A 20,007-nucleotide genomic window follows, 5' to 3' on the forward strand; every position below is an offset into this window, starting at 1 on the left:
AGTGTCGGTGCCTCGCTCCTTTTTGTAGCTGAATAAAGCTGCATTGTACGGTGTATGCTAAGTCACTTCAGTCGTGTTCGACTCTTGGCAACCCCATGGACTGAAGCCCACCATGCTCCTCTGTCCATGGGATTCTCAGGCAAGAATACTGGAGGGGTTGCTGTACGCTCCTCCAGGTGATCTCTGTGGTTATCCTCATTTTGTTTTGTCTGTTTGGCTTTGATGGACATTGGGTTATTTCCACTTTTTGGCTATTGTGAATCATGCTGCTATACACATTTCCATACAAGTTTTTGTGCAAACATACATTTTCTGTTCTTCTGGGTAGATACGTAGGCATGAAATTGTTGGATTCTATGATAATTCTATATTTAACTTTTGGAGAAACTTCTAAACTCTTTTCCTAAGTGGCCACACCTTTTAAATATCCCACCAATAGTGTCTGAAGTTTCCAGTTTCTCCCCATCCTTGTCAATGCTTGTTGTTGTATTTATTTATTTTTTAGATTAGTCATTCTAGTGTAGGCAATGTGGGGTCAACTCACTACGGTTTTTGTTGTTCAATCACTGTTGCGTCCAACTCTTTGCAACCCCATGGACTACAGCATGCCAGGCTTCCCTGTCCTTCACTATCTCCCAAAGTTTGCCCAAACTCATGTCCTTTTAGTTGGTGATGCCATCCAAAATCATCTCATCTGCCACCCCTTCTCCTGCTGTCTTCAGTCTTTCCCAGCATCAGGGTCTTTCCAGTGAGTCAGCTCTTCACATCAGGTGGCCAGTGTATTGGAGCTTCAGCTTCAGCATTGGCCTTTCCAATGAATGTTCAGCATTGATTTCCCTCAGGATTGACTGGTTTGATCTCAAGAAGACTCACAAGAGTCTTCTCCAGCCCCACAATTCCAAAGCATCAGTTCTTTAGTGCTCAGCCTTCTTTGTAATCCAACTCTCACATCTGTGCATGACTACTAGAAAAACCATTGCTTTTCTCATGAGTTATAAGCTGGAGGGACACTGGTGATAGGAAGTTACTGCAGAGAGAGAGCTCAGATCTAGTTAATGAAGCCAGTGGCATTTAAGGGACTTCCCTGGTGGTCCAGTGGCTAAGACTCCAAGTTCCTAACAAGGGGCCTGGGTTTGATCCCTGGTCAGGGAACTAGAACCCCACACGTTGCAAATAAGGGTTCAGATCCCACATGCCACAATATGATAAATAGATAAGTAAGTGAATGAATGAATACATAAATAAAGCCAGCGAGATTCTGGAAAAGGATGAAATTTACAACTGCCCCCAGCTCCCTGGTGCTTTCTTGCTGAGTGCCCATTGTGAGGGTGAGAGGGAGGGCGCTAAGCCAACCAGGTCCTCCCAGGGCCGGGAACCATCAGCAGGGCCCCGAGACAGCAAGGCTCACTATTCAGGAGGCTCATTCAGCCGGAGCCCCTTTCTAAAAGGGTCAGAGAGGGAGGAGGCCAGGCTGGGGCTCACAAACAAAGCTCAGAGCGGGAGCGGCCTCAGTCCCTCCTTTGTAGGGTACAGCTCTGCTCTTGGTTTGGGGGCCTGAGCGGGTGGGGAGGCACCCTCTCCTGAAGCCCTCGGGCTGCGGATGCCCATTGTTTGCCCTGATTGAAATGCAAAGAGAAAATTAGAATTCACCAGCTTCTTCGCCCTTCTTTCTTCTGGATTTTAATGAATTCGGCAGTTATGGGCAGAGCAGGTGAAGAAAACGGGCTTTTGAGATGTTTTTTCAAAAGAACAATTTTCTCTGTTGCCAGGCTGGTCCTCACGTTCAGCTTCACTTGGCACAATGTTCTCCCGAAGTTGAGGGGTCTGGGCAGCTCTTGATCCACTGACTCACTTCTCCTGATTCACAAGCCATACTTAAAGAATCACCTGTTTATGAGACAGACCGTCAGGAAAATAAATACATGGGAGGATGCATTGGTAAAAGGCATGGCCAGTCAAGTGCTGTTATACACAATATGCAAAGTATGCTTAAAATTCGACAATAAGGTCACTTCAGACTCAGTGGTGACAGGCTGAAAGCTTCTCCAAGATGAGAAACAAGACAAGGGTGCCCACTCTTGCCATCTCTGTTCAACGTGGTCCTGGAAGTCCTAGCCAGAGCAATCAGGCAAGAAAAAGAAATAAAGGCTTCTAAATTGGAGAGGAAGAAGTAGAATTATCTGTTGCAGAGGACATGATCATATATAGAGAAAATTCCAAAGATTCTACCCAAAACTGTTAGAACTAATAAGTGAACTCAGTACACTTGTAGGATCCAGAATCAATACACAGAAGTCACTTTGGCTTCTGTACACCAACAATGAACTTTTTAAAAATTAAGAGAACATCCCACCTACGAGATCATCAAAAAGAATAAAATACTGAGGAATAAGTTGAACCAAGGAGGTGAAAGATCTGTGCGCTGAAGACTAAACCATTGATGAAAAAAACTGAAGAAGACACAAAGTCAATATTGTTAAAACGTCCACCAACAACTTCTGTGGTGGCCCAGGGGCTCATACTCTGAGGTCCCAAAACAAGGGAGCCCCGGTTCGATCCCTGGTCAGGGAACTAGAACTCAAATGTGACAACTAAGAGTTTGCATGCTGCAACAAAGTTCAAAGATCTTGCCTGCTGCCAACTAAGACCTAGTACAGCCAAATAAATAAATAAAAATTATATCAAAAAAAAAAAACACATGGAGACAGAAACCAGACCCTGAGGAGAACACGCTACATGATTTCATTTCTATGAATCTCAAAATACAGGCAAGACTAATTTATGGTGATATAAGTCAGAACAGCCATTCTCCCTGGGGTGTGAGCATTGCCTCAGAGAGGTTACGAGGGAGCTTTCTTGGGGCTGGTGCCATACTGGTTGAGCTGCTGCAGCAGAAAACCAGAGGCAGGGTGGCTTATAAGCAACAGACATTTATTCCTCAAAGTTCTAGAGGTTGGAAGTCTAAGATCAAGGTACTTACTAACTAACATACCAGGCACTTGATATCCAGCAGTGATCAAATCAGAGCAAGATCCTTACCGTCTTGAAACTGACATTCCAGAGAAATATGATCATTTTTTAAAATTAATTATTACTTATTTATGGCTGTGCTGAGTCTTCATTGCTGTGCCGGCGTCTTTCTAGTTGCAGTGAGTGGGGGCCCAGTCTCTAGTTGTGGTGTGTGGACTTCTCACTGCAGTGTCTTCTCTTGTGGAGTACGAGTTCTAGGTGTGTGGGCTCAGAGGTGGAGGCTCTAGAGTGCAGGCTCGGTAGTTGCGGTACGTGGGTTTAGTTGCTCCACAGGCTATGGGGTCTTCTCAGAACAGCAATCCAAGCCATATCTCCTGCACTGGCAGGTGGATTCTTTACCACTGAGCCACCTAGAAGGAAATATGATCAGTTCGTAAAACAGCATTCCATCTTTAGCATGTAGAAAATATGGGAGGAGGTGCAGGAATATGGCTGGGTGCAGGAATCAGGGCAGTTCCCAGGGAGGAGTGGAAATGAAGAATCATGGCATGAAAGACGTGGTGAGGGACCAGATGTGGGGGGTGACGAGAGAGATGGGATTCCATGGTCATGGTCCAGAGAAAAGACTAGAAGTCCAAGATCAAGGCACTGACTGAATTGGCGTCTGGTGAGAACTAACCTTCTGATTCATAGATGGCCATCCTCTCCCTGTGTCCTCACATGGGGAGGGGTGAGGAGCTCCCTGGGGGTCTCCTTTATAAGGGCACTAATCCCATTCACAAGGGCTCCACCCTCATGACCTAAGATCCTCCCAAAGGCTCCACCTCCATGTAGCACACACACTGGGGTAGAGTTTAACACAAAAAGGGGGTGACGCAGATAGACAGCAAGCCAGAAACATTCCATTATCTTGATCTGGGTGGGTAGGTAGATGTAAAAAATTCATCCATCTCTGCATTTCATATCTGGACTTTGATGACATGCAAATTAAACCTCAGTTTTTTAAAAAGGTAGGAGAGGGACTTCCCTGGTGGTCCAGTGGTTAAGAACCTACCTTCCAGGGCTCCCTGGTGGCTCAGTGGTAAAGAATCCGCCTGCCAATGTAGGGGATGCGGGTTTGATCCCTAATCTGGAAAAATCCTGCATGCCACCGGGCAACTGAGCCTGTGTGCCACAACTATTAAGCCTGTGCTCCAGAGCCCAGGAATGGCAGCTACTGAGCCCGTGTGTTACAGGTACTGAAGCCTGAGAGCCCCAGAGCCAGTGCTCTGCAACAAGAGGCCCTCACGCGGTGGCTGGAGAGCGGCCCCTGCTCCCCACAAAGTGAGAGAAGCCTGCACAGCAGCGGAGGTCCAGCAGAGCCAAAATAAAGAAATTATGTATATAAAAAAAGAAAGAGGTTAAAAAGAAACAGGATCTGCCTTCCACTGCAGGAGGCACGGTCAGGGAAGTAAGATTCCACACGCTGTGTAGCAAGGCCCAAAATAAATAAATAAAAATGAAAAGGAAGGAGGAAGTTAACAAGGGGTGGGTGGTGGCTGAGAAATGACACTCAACCAAATCTTTCCGCCTGGAGCTGAACAGAAGAATTAAGTGCGTGTTAGAACATCCTTCCTTTCAGTTCAGAGTTATTTAGTTCCATCCCCTGGGCCATCTAAAGTCATCCCTTTTCCTGTAGATTCTAACTTCTGTGCTTTGATTCCCAAACTTGGGAGAGCATGCTTGCTTGGTCTGCTGTGGGGCAGCCTAAACAATAGACATTTATCATCTCACAGTGTGGAGGCTGCAAGTCCAAGACTGGTTCCTTCTGGGGCTTCTCTCAGTGGCTTCCAGGCGGCCGTCTTCTCCCTGTGGCCTCATATAGTCATGCCCCCGTGTGTGTCTGTATTCTAGTCTTTTTTTTTTTTTTAAGTATTTACTTGGCAGTGCCAAGTTGTTGTGCATGCAGACTCTCTAGTTGCGGCCTGTGGGATCTAGTTCCCCGACCGGGGATTGAACCCAGGCCCCCTATATTGGGAGTACAGGGTCTTAGCCACTGGACTACCAAGGAAGTCCCCGGGGAAGCCATTCTTGATGACCCTCTCACCTGCGAACCTTTTGGTCCCATGTATTTCACTCAGCAGAAGAGAAAAGAAACCTCCCATTTGTGAGTCTGTCTCCCCCACTCACCAGCAAGCTCAACAAGGCAGGGGCTACGTCTTGTGCACTGTTAAATATCCAGTTCCCCGAACAAGTGTTCAATTTTCGGCTCTGCCGTTTTCAGGCTGTGTGAGCTTGGGCAAGTTACTTAACCTCCCTGTGCCTCAATTGTTTTCATCTGCACAATGGAGGTGGCAATGCTACTTTATCACAGTGGTATAAAAACACCACAGTTACCGCTCAGTAAACAGGGGCTATTTTTTTTATGATTGTGACAGGGCTTCCCTGGGGAAGATGGCATGGTTAACAAGATTTAGCAGTGTTCTTGTGCTTGCAGGATGCTGCTATCTGGTCAGAATGAGCTAAGTCTGTAATACCTGATAGTGAATGGAAGGACTTTATTTATTTAAATAATTTTTAAACTCTTTTTTTACTTAAAAAAAGTTTTGACTGCACTGATGAGAGGCATGTGGGATCTTAGTTCCCTAACCAGGGATTAAATCTGTGTCCCCTGCATAGGAAGCACAGAGTCTTAAAACTCTGGACCACCATGAAAGTCCCTGGAAGGGCTCTATTTTTTATAATTCACTTTAATCACAATTATTGTATAAATGCATTTTCCAGCATAAGAACAGAAATATGACTATAAGAACTAAAGCTCTCTTTCACTCGTCTTTCATCCTGGTCTGGTCTTTGCCCTCTGTTCTACTTTACATTGCTGGGGTGGTAAAGAATCTGCCTGCCAGGAGATGTAGGTTTGATCCCTGGGTCAGGAAGATTCCCCTGGAGTAGGAAATGGCAACCCACTCCAGTATTTTTGCTTGGAAAATCTCGTGGACAGAGGAGCCTGGCAGGGTATAGTCCATGGGTTGCAAGAGTTGGACACAACTGAGCACCTCTTCTCCAGACCTCCTGTTGTAAGCACCAGTCGTTTTGTTGTGATTGTGGGTCAGTCTTTGGACCAAATGTGGTGGAGGTGACTTCCTTCTGTGACATGATGTCTGGGGCCTGAACCTGGAGGCCGGGACCGCAGACCAGGGCACCTATACGTGGCCTTTCTGTGTGGCTTGAGCTTCCTCACAACATGGCAGGGATCCAAGAGCATGTCCTGAGAAGATATTTCTAAGAAGTGAATGTCTCTAGGGAACCAGGTGGGAGTTGACAGTCCCATATGCCCTAACCTTGAGGACCACCAGTACCACTTCCCCTATATGCTGCAGAATCAGTGACCACCAGCTTCAGGGGGAGAGGACATTGACCCCACCTCTCCATGTCAAAACCTTAGTGGTCATGTTTTAAAACAGCGGTACTTCACCAGAGGTATGTTGTCAGTTTAGACCTATAGCTTTCCGATCTCCCTTTCCTATGTATTTACAATCATGTATGTGTCCCCAAGCAAAGATCTAGTGTCTTTTTTTTTTTTTCTGAAGTGAATACATTTATAATCTTTTTTGATTGTGTTAAAATAACATAAAATTTACCACTGTAATGATTTTAACTAAAATTTTTGACCGTGCTGTGTGGCACATGGGATCTTAGTTCTCCAACCAAGGGTTGAACCTGTACCGGAAGCCTGGAGTCGTAACCACTGGGCCTCCAGGGAAGTCCCACTATTGTAACAATTTTTAAGTGTATGGCTTAAAAAGAGTGTGCAGCTCGGTGGTGTTGACTCACATTATTGTACAATCCCCATCATCCATCCCCATACCTCTGTTCATCTGGGAAATCTGAAGTTCTGACCTAATTCAATACTAACTCTCCATCCTCTCTGCCTCCCAACCCTGGGAAGCACCATTATGATATAATGGCTTTTTAATTTATAATTTCCTCTTTTAAACTAACTCTTTTTTGGTTGTGCTGGGTCTTCATTGCTTTGCGCAGGCTGTCTCTAGTTGTGCTCAGCAGGGGCTACTCTCTAGTCGCTGGGCATGGGCTTCTCATTGTGGGGGCTTCTCTTGTAGCAGAGCACAAACGCTAGGGTGTGCCGGCTTTAGTAGCTGCAGCACTCAGGCTCAGCAGTTGTGACTCACGGGTTCTAGAGAGCAGCCTCAGTAGTTGTGGCTCATAGGCTTAGTTGCTCTGAGGCATGTGGAATCTTCCTGGATCAGAAATAGAACCTGTGTCCCCGGCATGGGCAGGCCGATTCTTATCCACTGTAGCACCAGGGAAGTCCTTATTTACAATTTCTAATTCGTTATTGGTGACTGTACAACTTGCTGATGACTTTTAGAAACATCATTATAACTTTTTATTTTGAAATAATTTTAGACCCACAGAGATGTTGCAAAAATAGTACAGAGTTCCTGTGTATCCTTCATCCAGCTTTACCTACACAACTGTGGTACATTTACTGACACCAGGAAATGAACACTGATACAATACTAGCAACTAACTACAGAACTTATTCAAATACATGTAAGCAGTTTTGCCTCTCAAGCCCTTTTTCTGGTCCAGAATCAAGCTAGGACCCCATGTTGCATTTCATCACCACATCTCCTGAGTGATAGATCAGAGTTTCTTTTTTAATTTTCTTTGGCTGTACTGAGACTCATTGCTGCACATAGGCTTTGTCTGGATGCAGGGAGCAGGGGCTGCGCTTCGCTGTGTGCAGGCTTCGTGTTGTGACAGCTTCTCTTGTTGCGGAGCACGTGTTCAGTTGTGGCGTGCAGGCTTGGTTGCCTCTCAGCCAGTGGGATCTTCCAGGACCAGGGATCAAACCCCTGGCTCCTGCACAGGCAGGCGGACTTCTTAACCGCTGGACCACCAGTCCCTATAGATTCAATTCTTATTGTCTTTTATATTCTTGGGGGCCGTAAAGAGTATGGGTCAGTTATTTTGTAGCAAGTCCCTCAAGCTGAGTTTTTCTGTTTACTCATGATTATACAGAGGTGGTGCATTTTGGGGCAAGAATGTCACAAAAGTGGTGTTGTGTCCTTCCAAATCAATATATCAGGAGACAAATGATGTTGGTATGTCTCATCTGTGGGGGTTTTGACCTTGATCAGTTGGTTAACGTCCTATTAGCCTGGTTTCTCTATGGTAAAATTACTGTTTTCCCCTTTGTAATGAAAAAGTATCTTGTATGGAGATACTTAGAGACTATGCAAATTTCCTGTTTTTTCATCCATTAACTTTATTATTTAGTATTTCCTTCTTTTTGCTTGTTCTCTTTTCTGAAATATGTTTATTTTCAAAGCTAACTTATGCCAGCTAATACTTGTGCATATCTTAGTGATACAAAAATTGACTTTTAAAATCCCATCCCTCAAACAAGTATTTGTAACCCAGGGAGAGAAATCTAACTAACTCTGGCTTCACAAAGGGTAGAGGAAAGAAAATGAACTCTGCCTGACTTTGTCAGGGGAGAGAGAGAGAGTCAGATTCGAGTGCAAAGTGCTAGAGGCTGGCAGACCTCTCTTTTGTGTGGAAAATTGCGTATCTTCTGGCTTGTGAGTCTCTAGTCACAACGGTTTAAATATGAGAGTGTTGAGCAGTTGATAAGAAATTGGATCAGAGCCTTTCATGGCTGAAAATGTTTTTAGTTGAATCGCACCAACTTCAGAAATAGGCCAATGACTTTTCATGGTGGCTTTGTAACTGGCACTTTGTTGGATTTTCCTCTTACTTACAGGACAGTTTAAGATGATCTGTTCGACTTGTCTGGTAGGCAGTCCTCTCTCTTACGATAATGAAATATTTGTCTGCTTCTTCTCATACTTGTATGTCATTGCTTGTTCTTGTTGCATTGGCTGGGGTCCCTAGTATTACATGAAATGATTGTTATCGTCATGGACGTTTCTGAACTCACTGGATGTGTTTCTAGAGCAGAGACTGGCTCACTATAGCCTGTGGGCCAAATCCAGTTCACTACTGTTTTTGTAAATAAAGTTTTATTGAAACACAGCCATGCCCATGTGTTTTGTCTGTGGTTGCTTAGGTGCTGTAGTGGGTTAGCTGAGTAGTTGCAACAGAGAACTTCTGGCCTGCAAAGCCTAAAACATTTTTGCCAACTTTTGTTCTAAAATTTCAGTATTGTCAAGTTACTTTATCAAATTATGGAATATTTGCTTTTTTTTTTTTTTTTTAATCCAAAGCTTTGGGGCTTTATCTCTTTTTTCCCCCATGGATTGATTTCTTATTTTCTCATTTCAGATATATAAAAGTGATATAATGAACGCCATAGCCTTAACACCCAAGTTAAAAATGAAAACACATATCGAGCTGGATTTACATGTGTGCCTTTTGCTGAATGCATTCCCCTTACTCCTGCCCAGAGGGGACAGTTATCCAGAATTTGTTTAGAGATGAGTTTTTCTAAGAGTTTGATAGTTTTAACTCTTTAATAATTAAATTTTTTTCAAGACTTGTTGATTTGTTTTTGGCGGCACTGAGCCTTCATTGCTGAGTGTGGGCTTTCTTTAGTTGTGGAGAGCAGGGGCTACTCTCTAACTGCAATTGGCAGACTTATTGTCGTGACTTCTCTTGTTGCAGAGCATTGGCTGTAGGTGCTTGGGCTCCGGCGTTGCCATATGTGGGCTCAGTAGTTGTGGCACATGGGCTTAGTTGACTCGCAGTATGTGAGATCTTCCCAGACCAGGGATCAAACCCACGTTCCCTATGTTGGCAGGAAGATAGACCACCAGGGAAGCCCTCTTTGATGCATTTTCATACGTGGTGTGAGGTACGGTCCAGTTTGACTCCCCAGGTGGCGCTAGTGGTCAAGAATCTGCCTGCCAGTGCAGGAGACACAGGGTTTGAATCCCTGGCGGGCTGCGTCCACGGAGTTGCAGAGTCAGACATGACTGAGCATGCCTGCACACAGGGGCCGATTTCATTCTTTTGCATGTGAAAATACAGCCCCAGTGCCGTTTGTTGAAGAGATTGTTCTTGTTTCACTGAATGGCATCGGTACACTTTTCTGTCTATAGATCATAGATTTATGGGTTTATTTCTGGATTCTCATTTCTATTCCATTGATCTATATGTTTGCTCTTATACTATGATCACAGTGTTTTGATTACTGTTGCTTTGTAGTAAGTTTTGAAATTGGGGAAATGTTAGTCTTCCAACTTTATTGTTCCTTTTCAAGATTATTTTGACTATTCAGAGTCCTCTACAGTTCTGTATAGGATTAGCATTGAGGATTAGCATTGCCATTTCTGCAGGTAAAAAAAAATCATTGGGATTTTCACAGGCATTGCATTGAATCGGTGCTTTGAGTAGTATCCATATAGATGGTTTTTATATATTTGCCACTTGCATTTATCTCTAATATATATTTGCTTAGCTACTTCCCTTTCACTTTAATGCGTTCTAAAGTATTCTGTGATAGAGTTACACTGACTTTTCTTCCTGTGATTTGCTTGCTTCTGATGAGTGTATTAGAGATTGGTTTCTGCTGTGGTACAGTTCCAATTGCTTTGTATTCATTGTTGTGTAGTATTTCATTGTGTGGTCATAGAGTTCTTTAGACATTCTTCTGCTGGCGGTTGGGCTTCCCAGCTAGCATAGTGGTAAAAAATCTGCCTGCCAGTGCAGGAGACATGGGTTCAAGCCTGGAGTCAGGAAGAGCCACTGGAGGAGGAAATGGCAACCCGCTCCAGTATTCTTGCCTGGAAAGTCCCATGGACAGAGGAGCCGAGTGGGCTCCGTGGAGTCACAGAGTCAGACACAACTGAGCGACTGAGCATGCATGCGTGTCTACTGCTGGTGGCTGCTTTTTCTAAATGTATTGAAGTACAGTTGATTCACAATGTTGAATTAATTTCTGCCCTACAACAAACTGGTTCAGTTATACATATATATATTCCTTTTCATATTCTTTTCCATTATGGTTTGTCACAGGATATTGAATATAATTCCCTGTGCTGTGCAGTAGGACCTTGCTGTTTATCCATCCTATGCATCATAGTTTGAAATTGCCAATCCCAGACTCCCAATCCACCGCTCCCCCTTGGCAACTACAAAGTTGTTCTGCGAGTCTGTTTCTGTTTCCTAGATATGTTCATTGTGTCATACTTTAGATTCTACATGTAAGTGATATCATATGGTGTTTGTCTTTCTCTTTCTGAACTTGCTTCCCTTAATATGACCATCTCTAGGTCCATCCCTGTTGCAGCAAGTGACGTTATTTCATTCTTTTTTATGACTAATATTGTATGTGCTGTGTGCTTACTCGCTCAGTCGTGTCCGACTCTGCAATCCCAAGGAATGTAGCCCGCCTCCTCTGTCCATGGGGATTCTCCAGGCAAGGATACTGGAGTAGGTTCCCATGCCTGGCTCCCGGGTATCTTCCCAACCCAGGAATCAAACCGGGGTCTCCTGCACTGGGGGTGGATTCTTTACCAGCTGAGCTACCAGGGAAGCCCCGATTCTATTGTATATAACATCTTTTTTATTCTCTCACCTGTTGATGGACATTTAAGTGGTTTCCATGTCTTGGCTATTGTAAATAGTTCTGCTATGAACATAGATGTGCATGTATCTTTTTGAATTATAGGTTTGTTTGGGTATATGCCCCGAAGTGGGATTACTGGATGATATGGAAACTCTGCTTTTAAAGAAACCTCTCTACTGTTCTCCATAGTGGCTGCACCAGCTTACATTCCCACCAACGGTGGAGGAGGGTTTTTTTCTCTCCATCTTCACACCCACTTCCTGTTGGTGGATATTTAAGTAGATGCCAATCTTTTATAAAATAAAAATAGTTTCCAGGTTGTGTTATTTTTTGTTTATAATAAAAATATTATACAGTGTAATTTTTTTCAGTTTTTACAAATAATTCTACGACAGACAAACCTCTGCATGTCTCCTTGGGCACATCTGCTCAAGACAAGTCTCTGTAAGATGTGTTAAGGCTGGAATTATTGAGTCAAGGTATCTTGACTTAGTACCTTCAATTGATTAGATACTGTAGATCTGCTCTCTGAGGTGGCAACTTATTCTAACTTCTATTTGAGTGGATTTTCTAATATTAAAGCATCCTTGCCCTCCATGAATCCTTCTCTGTTGAGTAATAACTTCCTATTCTTCTAAGGAGATGCTAGATTTGCATTGAACTTCCCTGGTGGCTCAGTGGTAAAGAATCCACCTGTGATGCAAGAGACACACGTTCAATCCCTGGGTCAGGAAGATCCCCTGGAAGAGGGCAATGGCGACCTACTCCAGTATTCTTGCCTGGAGAATCCCAAGGACAGAGGAGCCTGGTGGGCTACAGTCCATAGGGTCACAGAAGAAATCAGACATGACTGGACAACTAAATAACAACAAGATTTGCATTACTAGTATTTTCTTCACCTTTTTGAATCTAGGCACATGGGCGAGATTTATTTCCCCCCTTCCCACCTTGAGTTGTCCTATTTACTTTGAGTACTATCTCTCTTTTCCCTCTGCAAACTGACATAGCTTATAAAAGACGCCAGTTATCTTTCTCTTGAAGATTTGGCAAAACTCACTTGAAAAACCATCTGAGAAAGTGCCTTGTATGGGGGATAGATCTTTGACCATCATTTCAGTGTTTCTGAACGTTATTCACTTTTTTATGACTTGGTTTGGTTTTGCTTTCTTAGATTCTCCCCCCCCCCCATATTTTATCATTTGAAACAGTTAATGGTGTGTTCAAGTCATGTCCGACTCTTTGCGACCCCATGGACTGTAGCCCGCCAGACTCCTCTGTTCATGGGATTCCCCAGGCAAGAATACTGGAGTGGGTAGCCATTTCCTTCTCCAGGGGGATCTTCCTGACCCAGGGATTGAACCCATGGCTCTTAGATCCTCTGCGTTGGCAGGTGGCTTGTTTTACCACTGTGCCACCTAGGAAGTCCAACATTTAGTGGTATGAAGTTATATATATGCAATATATGCTCAGCTTTTAAGATAACTTCTTTGTGAGCACTGTTAGTTCCTCTGTCATCCGTAATGTTTATTTGTGCTTTATGCCAAAGCTTTTTTTTTTTATAGGTGTTTAAAAAAATCCAATTTTTATATTATTTTGCTGTTACTGCTGTAATTTACCATTTGACTAATACCTGATTGTCCTAAAGATGTTTCCCCTTGATGCTCCTTGGATCTATTTGTCCTTTTGTGGGTGCCTGAGTTGAAAGCTTTAGTTTGTTTTCAGTTATTTTTTCTCATAAATTCATATAAGGCTACATATACCCTTGAGTATTTTCTTTGGCTACTTATTTCACTTATAACTAGTGTTCTCCCTCCCTCCATAAATGCAGTTAGACTTTGAATTTACCTCTGAGTACATTTTTGGTGGCATCCCAAAGGCTTTCATTTGCAGTGGTCTTATCATTCAGTTCTAAATACTTTGTAGTTCATGTGTGTTTTATCTTTAACTCATTTGCTGGAACTCTTCCACCAATGTGGATTTGAAAAGTTAGATATCATCACTGATCTATAATTTTATTACAAGTGGCTAGGGAGTAAGATCTGAAAGTTGAGCTTTTCTCTCTGGTCTAATCTGTGGTCCTTTTTTGGTGATGAGTTCTGAGTATTTAGACAGAATGTACATTTTTCACTGCTGGGTGTAAAGCCCTGCACATATCGATTTGCTAAATTTTGCTACTGTATTGTGCATCTCAAGATCCTTCTTATCAGCTTCGTCTTTCCGTTCCTGAGTTAGGTTTAGCATCTAGCATCACTGTAGTTCTGTTCATAGGTGTTTTAGCTTTAAATGTTTCCAAGTGATATTATTAGGGACAAAGTGTGTGTTCAGGGTATTTGCACTTTCTAGAGCACTAGAATGGGTTTCCCTGGTGGCTCAGCTGGTAAAAAAAAAAAAAATCCGCCTGCAATGCAGGAGACCCAGGTTCAATCCCTGGGTTGGGAAGATTCCTTGGAGAAGAAAATGGCAACTCACTCCAGTATTCTTGCTGGGAGAATCCCATGGACAGAGGAGCCTGGTGGGCTGCAGAGTTGGACATGGCTGAGCGATTACACCACCACCATGGAGCACTCAGATGCTTTGGTCCCTGAGAGACCCTTGGTGGGAAGTGGGACTCTGCTGTGGGGCTCTGTCCCCCGCAGCTCGGGGCTGAGGCTGTGGCCAGGAGGAGCTCATAGACGCCTTGACCTTTCGCACTATCACAATGCGAACTGGCTAGAACGGGGCCCATGTCCAGGTTACACTACTTACCACCTTGAGATCTTCGGTAGGAAACCTGACCTATTTGAGCCTCAGTTTTCTCATCTGCCCACTGGTGCATTGTCAGAAGGATTAAATGAGACTGCATGAGCCAAGCATACAGTCAGTGCTCAATAAATGCGGGTGGATGTTAGGGAATCCTATAGCAGGGCCAAGACAACTGGCGATGCTTAGAATCTTGGTGCTCCTGTTTGTGAGTTGAGGCAATTCCTTATGGCCCTCTTCCAGGAAGTCTTCAGATAAATCCCTGTCTGCCACCACCTACCCTCCAACTATAGCCATGAACATCCCAAGGGTGGAATCATAGAGCTGAAGGTCACATGCTCATTGACTTTCCCTGAAGATGTTCTGTCTGGTTTCCAAGGAGGGAAAGGTAGGGAAAGGTAGATCCTATTCAGACACTTTCGTCTCAATGGGCTTGGGTAAACAGAAAGGAAACAGATTTCTTACAGGAGCTTTTAGAACTGGGCTTTGACGATTGATCAGAAGTTTTGTGGGCAGAGTAGCCTGTGATAAAGTATTTAGGTAGGACCAGACTTGGGTTAGAGTCTGCCTTCTAATCCCTTGGGTCCCACGTCTATTACTAAGAAGACACCTTCCCACTACTTCTTGAATTCAGAATGCAGGAGCTACTAAACATAGGCCTTTCCTATTTCTTCATCTTTCTAGCTTCCCACCATCTCACCCAGAAGAGCGAAGGATTTATTTCCCCCTTGCCAGCTGTGCTGTAGCTCCCACGATTCCCGTCTGCAGTCTCTTTCCTGTTTTTCCTCCCAACACTCATGTCACAATTCTTAAAAATGCCTCAATCTGTAGTTCACGTGCATTCTCCCATGTTCCTGGATTTGGATGTTTTCTTGATTGTACTCGCCAAACATTTGTCTATATTGGTGTTTTTAAAGAAAAGTTTTGTCAATGCAAGAACCACCTCAATAACACCCAATTAGAGCTACTTGGCAATCAATGGCACCCCACTCCAGTCCTCTTGCCTGGGAAATCCCATGGACGGAGGAGCCTGGTGGGCTGCAGTCCATGGGGTCGCTAACAGTCGGACACGACTGAGCAACTTCATTTTCACTTTTCACTTTCACGCATTGGAAAAGGAAATGGCAACCCACTCCAGTGTTCTTGCCTGGAGAATCCCAGGGACAGAGGAGCCTGGTAGGAGGCCGCCTACGGGGTCGCACAGAGTCGGACACGACTGAAGCGACTTAGCAGCAGCAGCAGTTACTCAAATTTAAAACTTGGTTCACATATTTTAAAGGTTGACTTGTTTTCACAATCTGTTTTCTTATCAACATGTTCAAGACTATAAAATTTCCTCCATGCATCCCTTTGGCTGCATCCCATGGGTTTTGTTACATTTTGTACTATTTGAGTTGTTCAGTTTCAAACATGTCACTTCTATGATGATTGCTTAACTCATGCCTTATTTAAACATGTGTTTTAAAAATTTCTCCTTGAAGGCCTTTTCAGGGGAAGCTAAGTATTGCAGAATCTACTGCTGCGGTTAAGATCAGGTTATTTAACATTTGTTTCTTGAAGATTTATGAAGATCTCCAATGCTGGATCTTTTCAAAAATAAGTGCTGATTTTCATAAATGTTTCATGTGTGTTTGAGAATTTTAAGGATGAAGAATTTAGGGTTTGGTAAATCTATTTGACTAAATGTATTCACGGTGGTGATCACATCGTCGACTTCCTGCCCTCACACCCTCTTCTCATCCCTGGAGCATCTCTGTGGGGAGATGCTTTCACCAGGGGCGATCTTTCACCCACTTCTGGGTCTCAAACCAGATGCAGAACGTGTGCAGACAGACTGGCTCCCCCTCCACCGGCCGGGGGTCTGACTCTGGCTTCGAGTAGGTTCTGCTCATGAGGTGGCCTAGAGCACGGGGAAGTACAGTGCTCCCAACCCAACTGTTCCCTCCATGGACTCAGCTCTACTGCTGACCCTTCTGAGGGCTGTGGATGAGACGGACTGGGGTACAAATCCCAGCTCCACTTCAAACTGCTGTGTGACTTTTCGTTGGTGCCTGCCCCTCTCTGAACCTCAGTTTCCTCATCTACAAATTGGGTGGATTCCCACCTCAGCGGGCTGGCCCATGGTAGATACTCAGAGATGGTCACGATTATCAACGTGAGTAACTATCATCAATGGGGCAGCCCCTGCAGGGAGCTTAGATTCTGTGTTCAAGTTCTCCAGGCTCCTGGCTTCCCCACGGAGACTGGACAGACAGGGGCTGGGGTGACAAAGACTCCACCAGCGGCCGGGGTCAGACGATCTTCCTTTAATACAAAGTCGATATATCTACATACACAGAGGTGGGAAAACCACCCAGCTGCTTCTGTTTGAATAAACAGTGTTGAAAGCAACAGCAGCTCTGCTCTTGTACAAAGAGAAAAACTCACTTGCTCAGGGGTGGGGGTGGGGCAGAACCCCATCCTTCTGCCCCAGAACGGCCCCATGGTCCTGGGGGTGGGGTGGGGAGGGGCCCCTGATTGGGGCAGCTTATGGCCCCTCTCTCCCCCGGGAGAAGTGGGAACCTCCCACTGTGTTCAGTCCTTCTCCTCAAGGTGGGAGATGGCGAGGGGTGGTCGGGCTGCTGGGGGCGGGGGTCGCTGCGACCTCCTCCGTGGTAGTGCCCACGCTGTGGGCTCGACAACCGACGCTGGTGGGCCCGAGTCCCCCGACTGCCCCACCCTCACCCTCCTTGATATGTCTTGAGAATTTAAAAAAGAAAAAGCAAAAAATTTTTAAAAAAAGAAAAAAAAAATCAGAAGGCAAAGGCCCTATTCTTGAGCGAGGCACACCTTCGGAGTAGGTAAAGGGGAAAAAAAAGCAAGCCAAGTGGCAGCCTGAGCTCGCGCAGGCCCGTGAACATGACCGGCACGCAAGAATGTCTGTTATGGTGAAAAAACAGACTGTCTGTGAACAGAATAGGAATAAGCCAAGTTTTTTTTTTTTTAAATCCGTTGACTGTCAAGTCTTTTTTGTTCTCCCCCATTTGTTTCTTCTTTAAAAAGAAAAAAAAAGAAAAAAAAATACACTATAAAAAAAAAAAAAATGAAATGTCACCGGATACAGTTACACTGAGTTTTGAAAGAAAGCTGACTCCTGTCCCCACCCCACTCCTGCCCCCCCCAGCCCGGTGACCCCCAGGCTGTGGGGCAGGAAGGCTGCCTGGTGGGGAGGACAAGGGGCCGAGCTCTGGGCCCCCGCCCTCCTCTGGTTCTTGGGAACAGCCCCTGGATTGCTCACCGCCCCCCTCCCCCCACCCCAGAACCTCTCCTCGTGGAATCTCGTTTTCGAAGGGAATGAGGAATGTGCCAAGTATTGAAGGCGGCGGCCCGGTCCGGGGAGGGGGTTGAGGGGCTTCGTTGTCATCCCCGGAGACCCCTCGGCTGTGGAAACGCGGTTGCCGCCTCCTGCCCTCGCCGCCGGAGGGGGTCCAGGCCTCGGCGGGGGGGCCACCCGGCACGGGAGGCGCAGGGGCCGGTGGAGTCGGGCCAGGCCAACCTGGCTTAGGTTGCATAGTGGTCGAAGCTGCCGAGGTACTCCAGCGCCGCCTGGTAGCAGAACTGATATTCATCCTGTGTGGAGAGGGGGTGCGGGGGTGAGCGGGCACGGGGGAGAAGGCAGGGCCACCATCAGCGCCTCTGCGGCCCCAGGGCTCCCATCACACTGCAGAGCAGCCACGCCCCTTGGTCCTGTGCCTGTGCTGGGCTTTCCCGTCCTCAGCTGGCCCGCAGGGTGCTACTTGTCTCTTTGGATGCAGCCACTTGGCCGTCCCTGCCTCTTGTGACACTCCTCTGGGGGCTGGGAGGCTGCCACTCCAGCTCTGACTGCCCGGAGACGGGGGAGCTCATGGATGCATTTAACCTAGCTTCTGGATCTGGTGGTTTCTAAAAGCAGTGACCGCACTCTTTCCTAGGCTGGGCCCCCGACTTCACACCCTCTTCTCATCCCTGGAGCATCTCTGTGAGAACAGGGGGGATCTTCCACCCACTTCTGGGTCTCAAGCCAGATGCGGAATGGACCCTGGGTGCAGACACAGACTGGCTCCCCCTCTACCTGCCAGGGGTCTGACTCTGGCTTAGAGTAGGGTCTGCTCATGAGGTGGCCGAGAGCACGGGGAAGTACAGTGCTCCCAACCCAACTGTTCCCTCCATGGACTCAGCTCTACTGCTGACCCTTCTGAGGGCTGTGGATGAGACGGACTGGGGTGCGAATCCCAGCTCCTCTCAAACTGCTGTGTGATTTGGAGACACTGTGTGGTCAACGCAAAGGTGCCCACTATCAACATGATGGCAGGACTCTGGGCCTGGCTTCAGAATCCGTGACCCCTGCCAGGGTCCTGGCCGAGCTGGACCTGGGGCCAGGAGAGGGGACCCTCCTCTGTTCATTCTGAGCGACGCTTCTCAGCTCTGGCCTTTGGCTTACTCTTGGGTCAGCCCAAAGCAGGAGGGGCTGAGGACCTTTCACCCTCGACAACCCCGGGAGTCGGGGGTGGCTGTGCTGACTGCACAGAGAGCACAGAGGCTGGCGGCCGCATCGGCATGAGGCCTGGCTGCTCTCCCCTCCCCTCACCTCCATCTGCACCATGGCTGGCCTCTGGGTCCGCAGCATCTTCACTGTCTGGAAGATGTCCACCACACCCTCGTACCGCATCCGCTCCAGCACGATGCTGAGCGTGATGAAGACGCCCGTCCTGCCCACGCCGGCGCTGTCAAGGGTGAATGCACAGGTGAGTTCAGGGGTGGGCGTGTTGGGAAGCCTGGCTGAGCTGCCCAATTCTGCCTGCTCTGAAGCCCCCTGCCCCAGGGATGGAAAGAGCCCCAGTGGGAGTGCCCGAGGCTGTGCTCATAAAGACTCAGCTTCCTGCCACAGGCAGCTCACCTGCAGTGGACAGAGATCGGGCCGTCCTGGCCGAACTGTTCCTTGGTCTTGTGCACTTGGCCGATGAAGTCAATGAAGCCCTCCCCCGACTTTGGCACACCCTGCTCCGGCCAGTCCGTGAACTGGAACTGCCGGACAGTCCGGGACTGGCCGTCCTGGAATGGTGAGAGCGCGCGCCAGGCTCTGTTATCAAGGTCAGTGGCAGTCACCCTCGCCAGCCACAAGCTGCACCAATACCACTCTCTACCCTTCCTCACCCTCCAGCATCCACCCTCCTTGTCCCACGCCATCTTTCGTTGAGATGCTCTGATTTCGTCTTTACCACCAAAGGCTGCCAAGTCCATCCTCCTCACCATTTAACTTCATCATCCAGCAACACCAGCTCATAGCAGTCGTTCACTCCCATCCCCCGACTGCTGCTCTCTGCACAGCTCCAAACCCATCCACCACAACCAGAGTGACACCAACACCGTTGCTGTCTGTCAGCCTCCCTTCTGCACTGTCGCATGGTACACCCAACATCTGCCCTTCTTGACTCATTCTCCATCTCCCCGGCAACCTCCTCTCTCATTGTCTTAGACTGTCCCCATACTGTCACCTCCCAACAGCACCACCTTCCATCTTCCACCACGGACATCATCTTCGGCCACTCACCAGCCCTATAATCTATCCCTCACCACTCAAGGGCGCCATCTTCCACCAGCCACCATTGGAAATTCATTGTCTTCTACCTGTGTACCCAATACCTTTGCCTCCTAACTTTCATCATCCACTTATGGTAGTTCATAATCCTTGAACATCTGGTGATGCCACCTCCCATTAACTTTCTCCATCTCCACCGCTCAAC

The 20,007-nt window shown here is 46.5% G+C and overlaps 1 protein-coding gene and 1 long non-coding RNA gene across 8 annotated transcripts in view; both read right to left on the reverse strand.

Annotated features, from left to right (window-relative positions):
- Nucleotides 1-93: 93 nt before the first annotated feature.
- LOC120864851 lies at nt 94-12,869 on the reverse strand. The gene is made up of 3 exons (XR_005721242.1): nt 12,854-12,869; nt 6,866-6,873; nt 94-183 (listed from the first exon to the last, which is right to left on the reverse strand). It is a non-coding gene; the product is annotated as an uncharacterized LOC120864851 (long non-coding RNA).
- Nucleotides 12,870-16,531: 3,662 nt separating this feature from the next.
- Nucleotides 16,532-20,007, reverse strand: part of PTPRS (protein tyrosine phosphatase receptor type S) — a 109,773-nt gene continuing 106,297 nt past the window's right edge. For all 7 annotated transcript variants that reach the window (XM_040242036.1, XM_040242042.1, XM_040242041.1 and 4 more), the window contains 3 exons: nt 19,161-19,315; nt 18,852-18,987; nt 16,532-17,854 (listed from right to left, as the gene is read on the reverse strand). In XM_040242036.1, the coding sequence (XP_040097970.1) occupies nt 17,786-17,854; nt 18,852-18,987; nt 19,161-19,315 (360 nt within the window). In that variant the 3' untranslated portion in view covers nt 16,532-17,785. The remainder of the gene's footprint in view (nt 17,855-18,851; nt 18,988-19,160; nt 19,316-20,007) is intronic.

Source organism: Oryx dammah, unplaced genomic scaffold (assembly GCF_014754425.2).
Source record: "Oryx dammah isolate SB20612 unplaced genomic scaffold, SCBI_Odam_1.1 HiC_scaffold_5, whole genome shotgun sequence".
NCBI lineage: Eukaryota > Metazoa > Chordata > Mammalia > Artiodactyla > Bovidae > Oryx > Oryx dammah.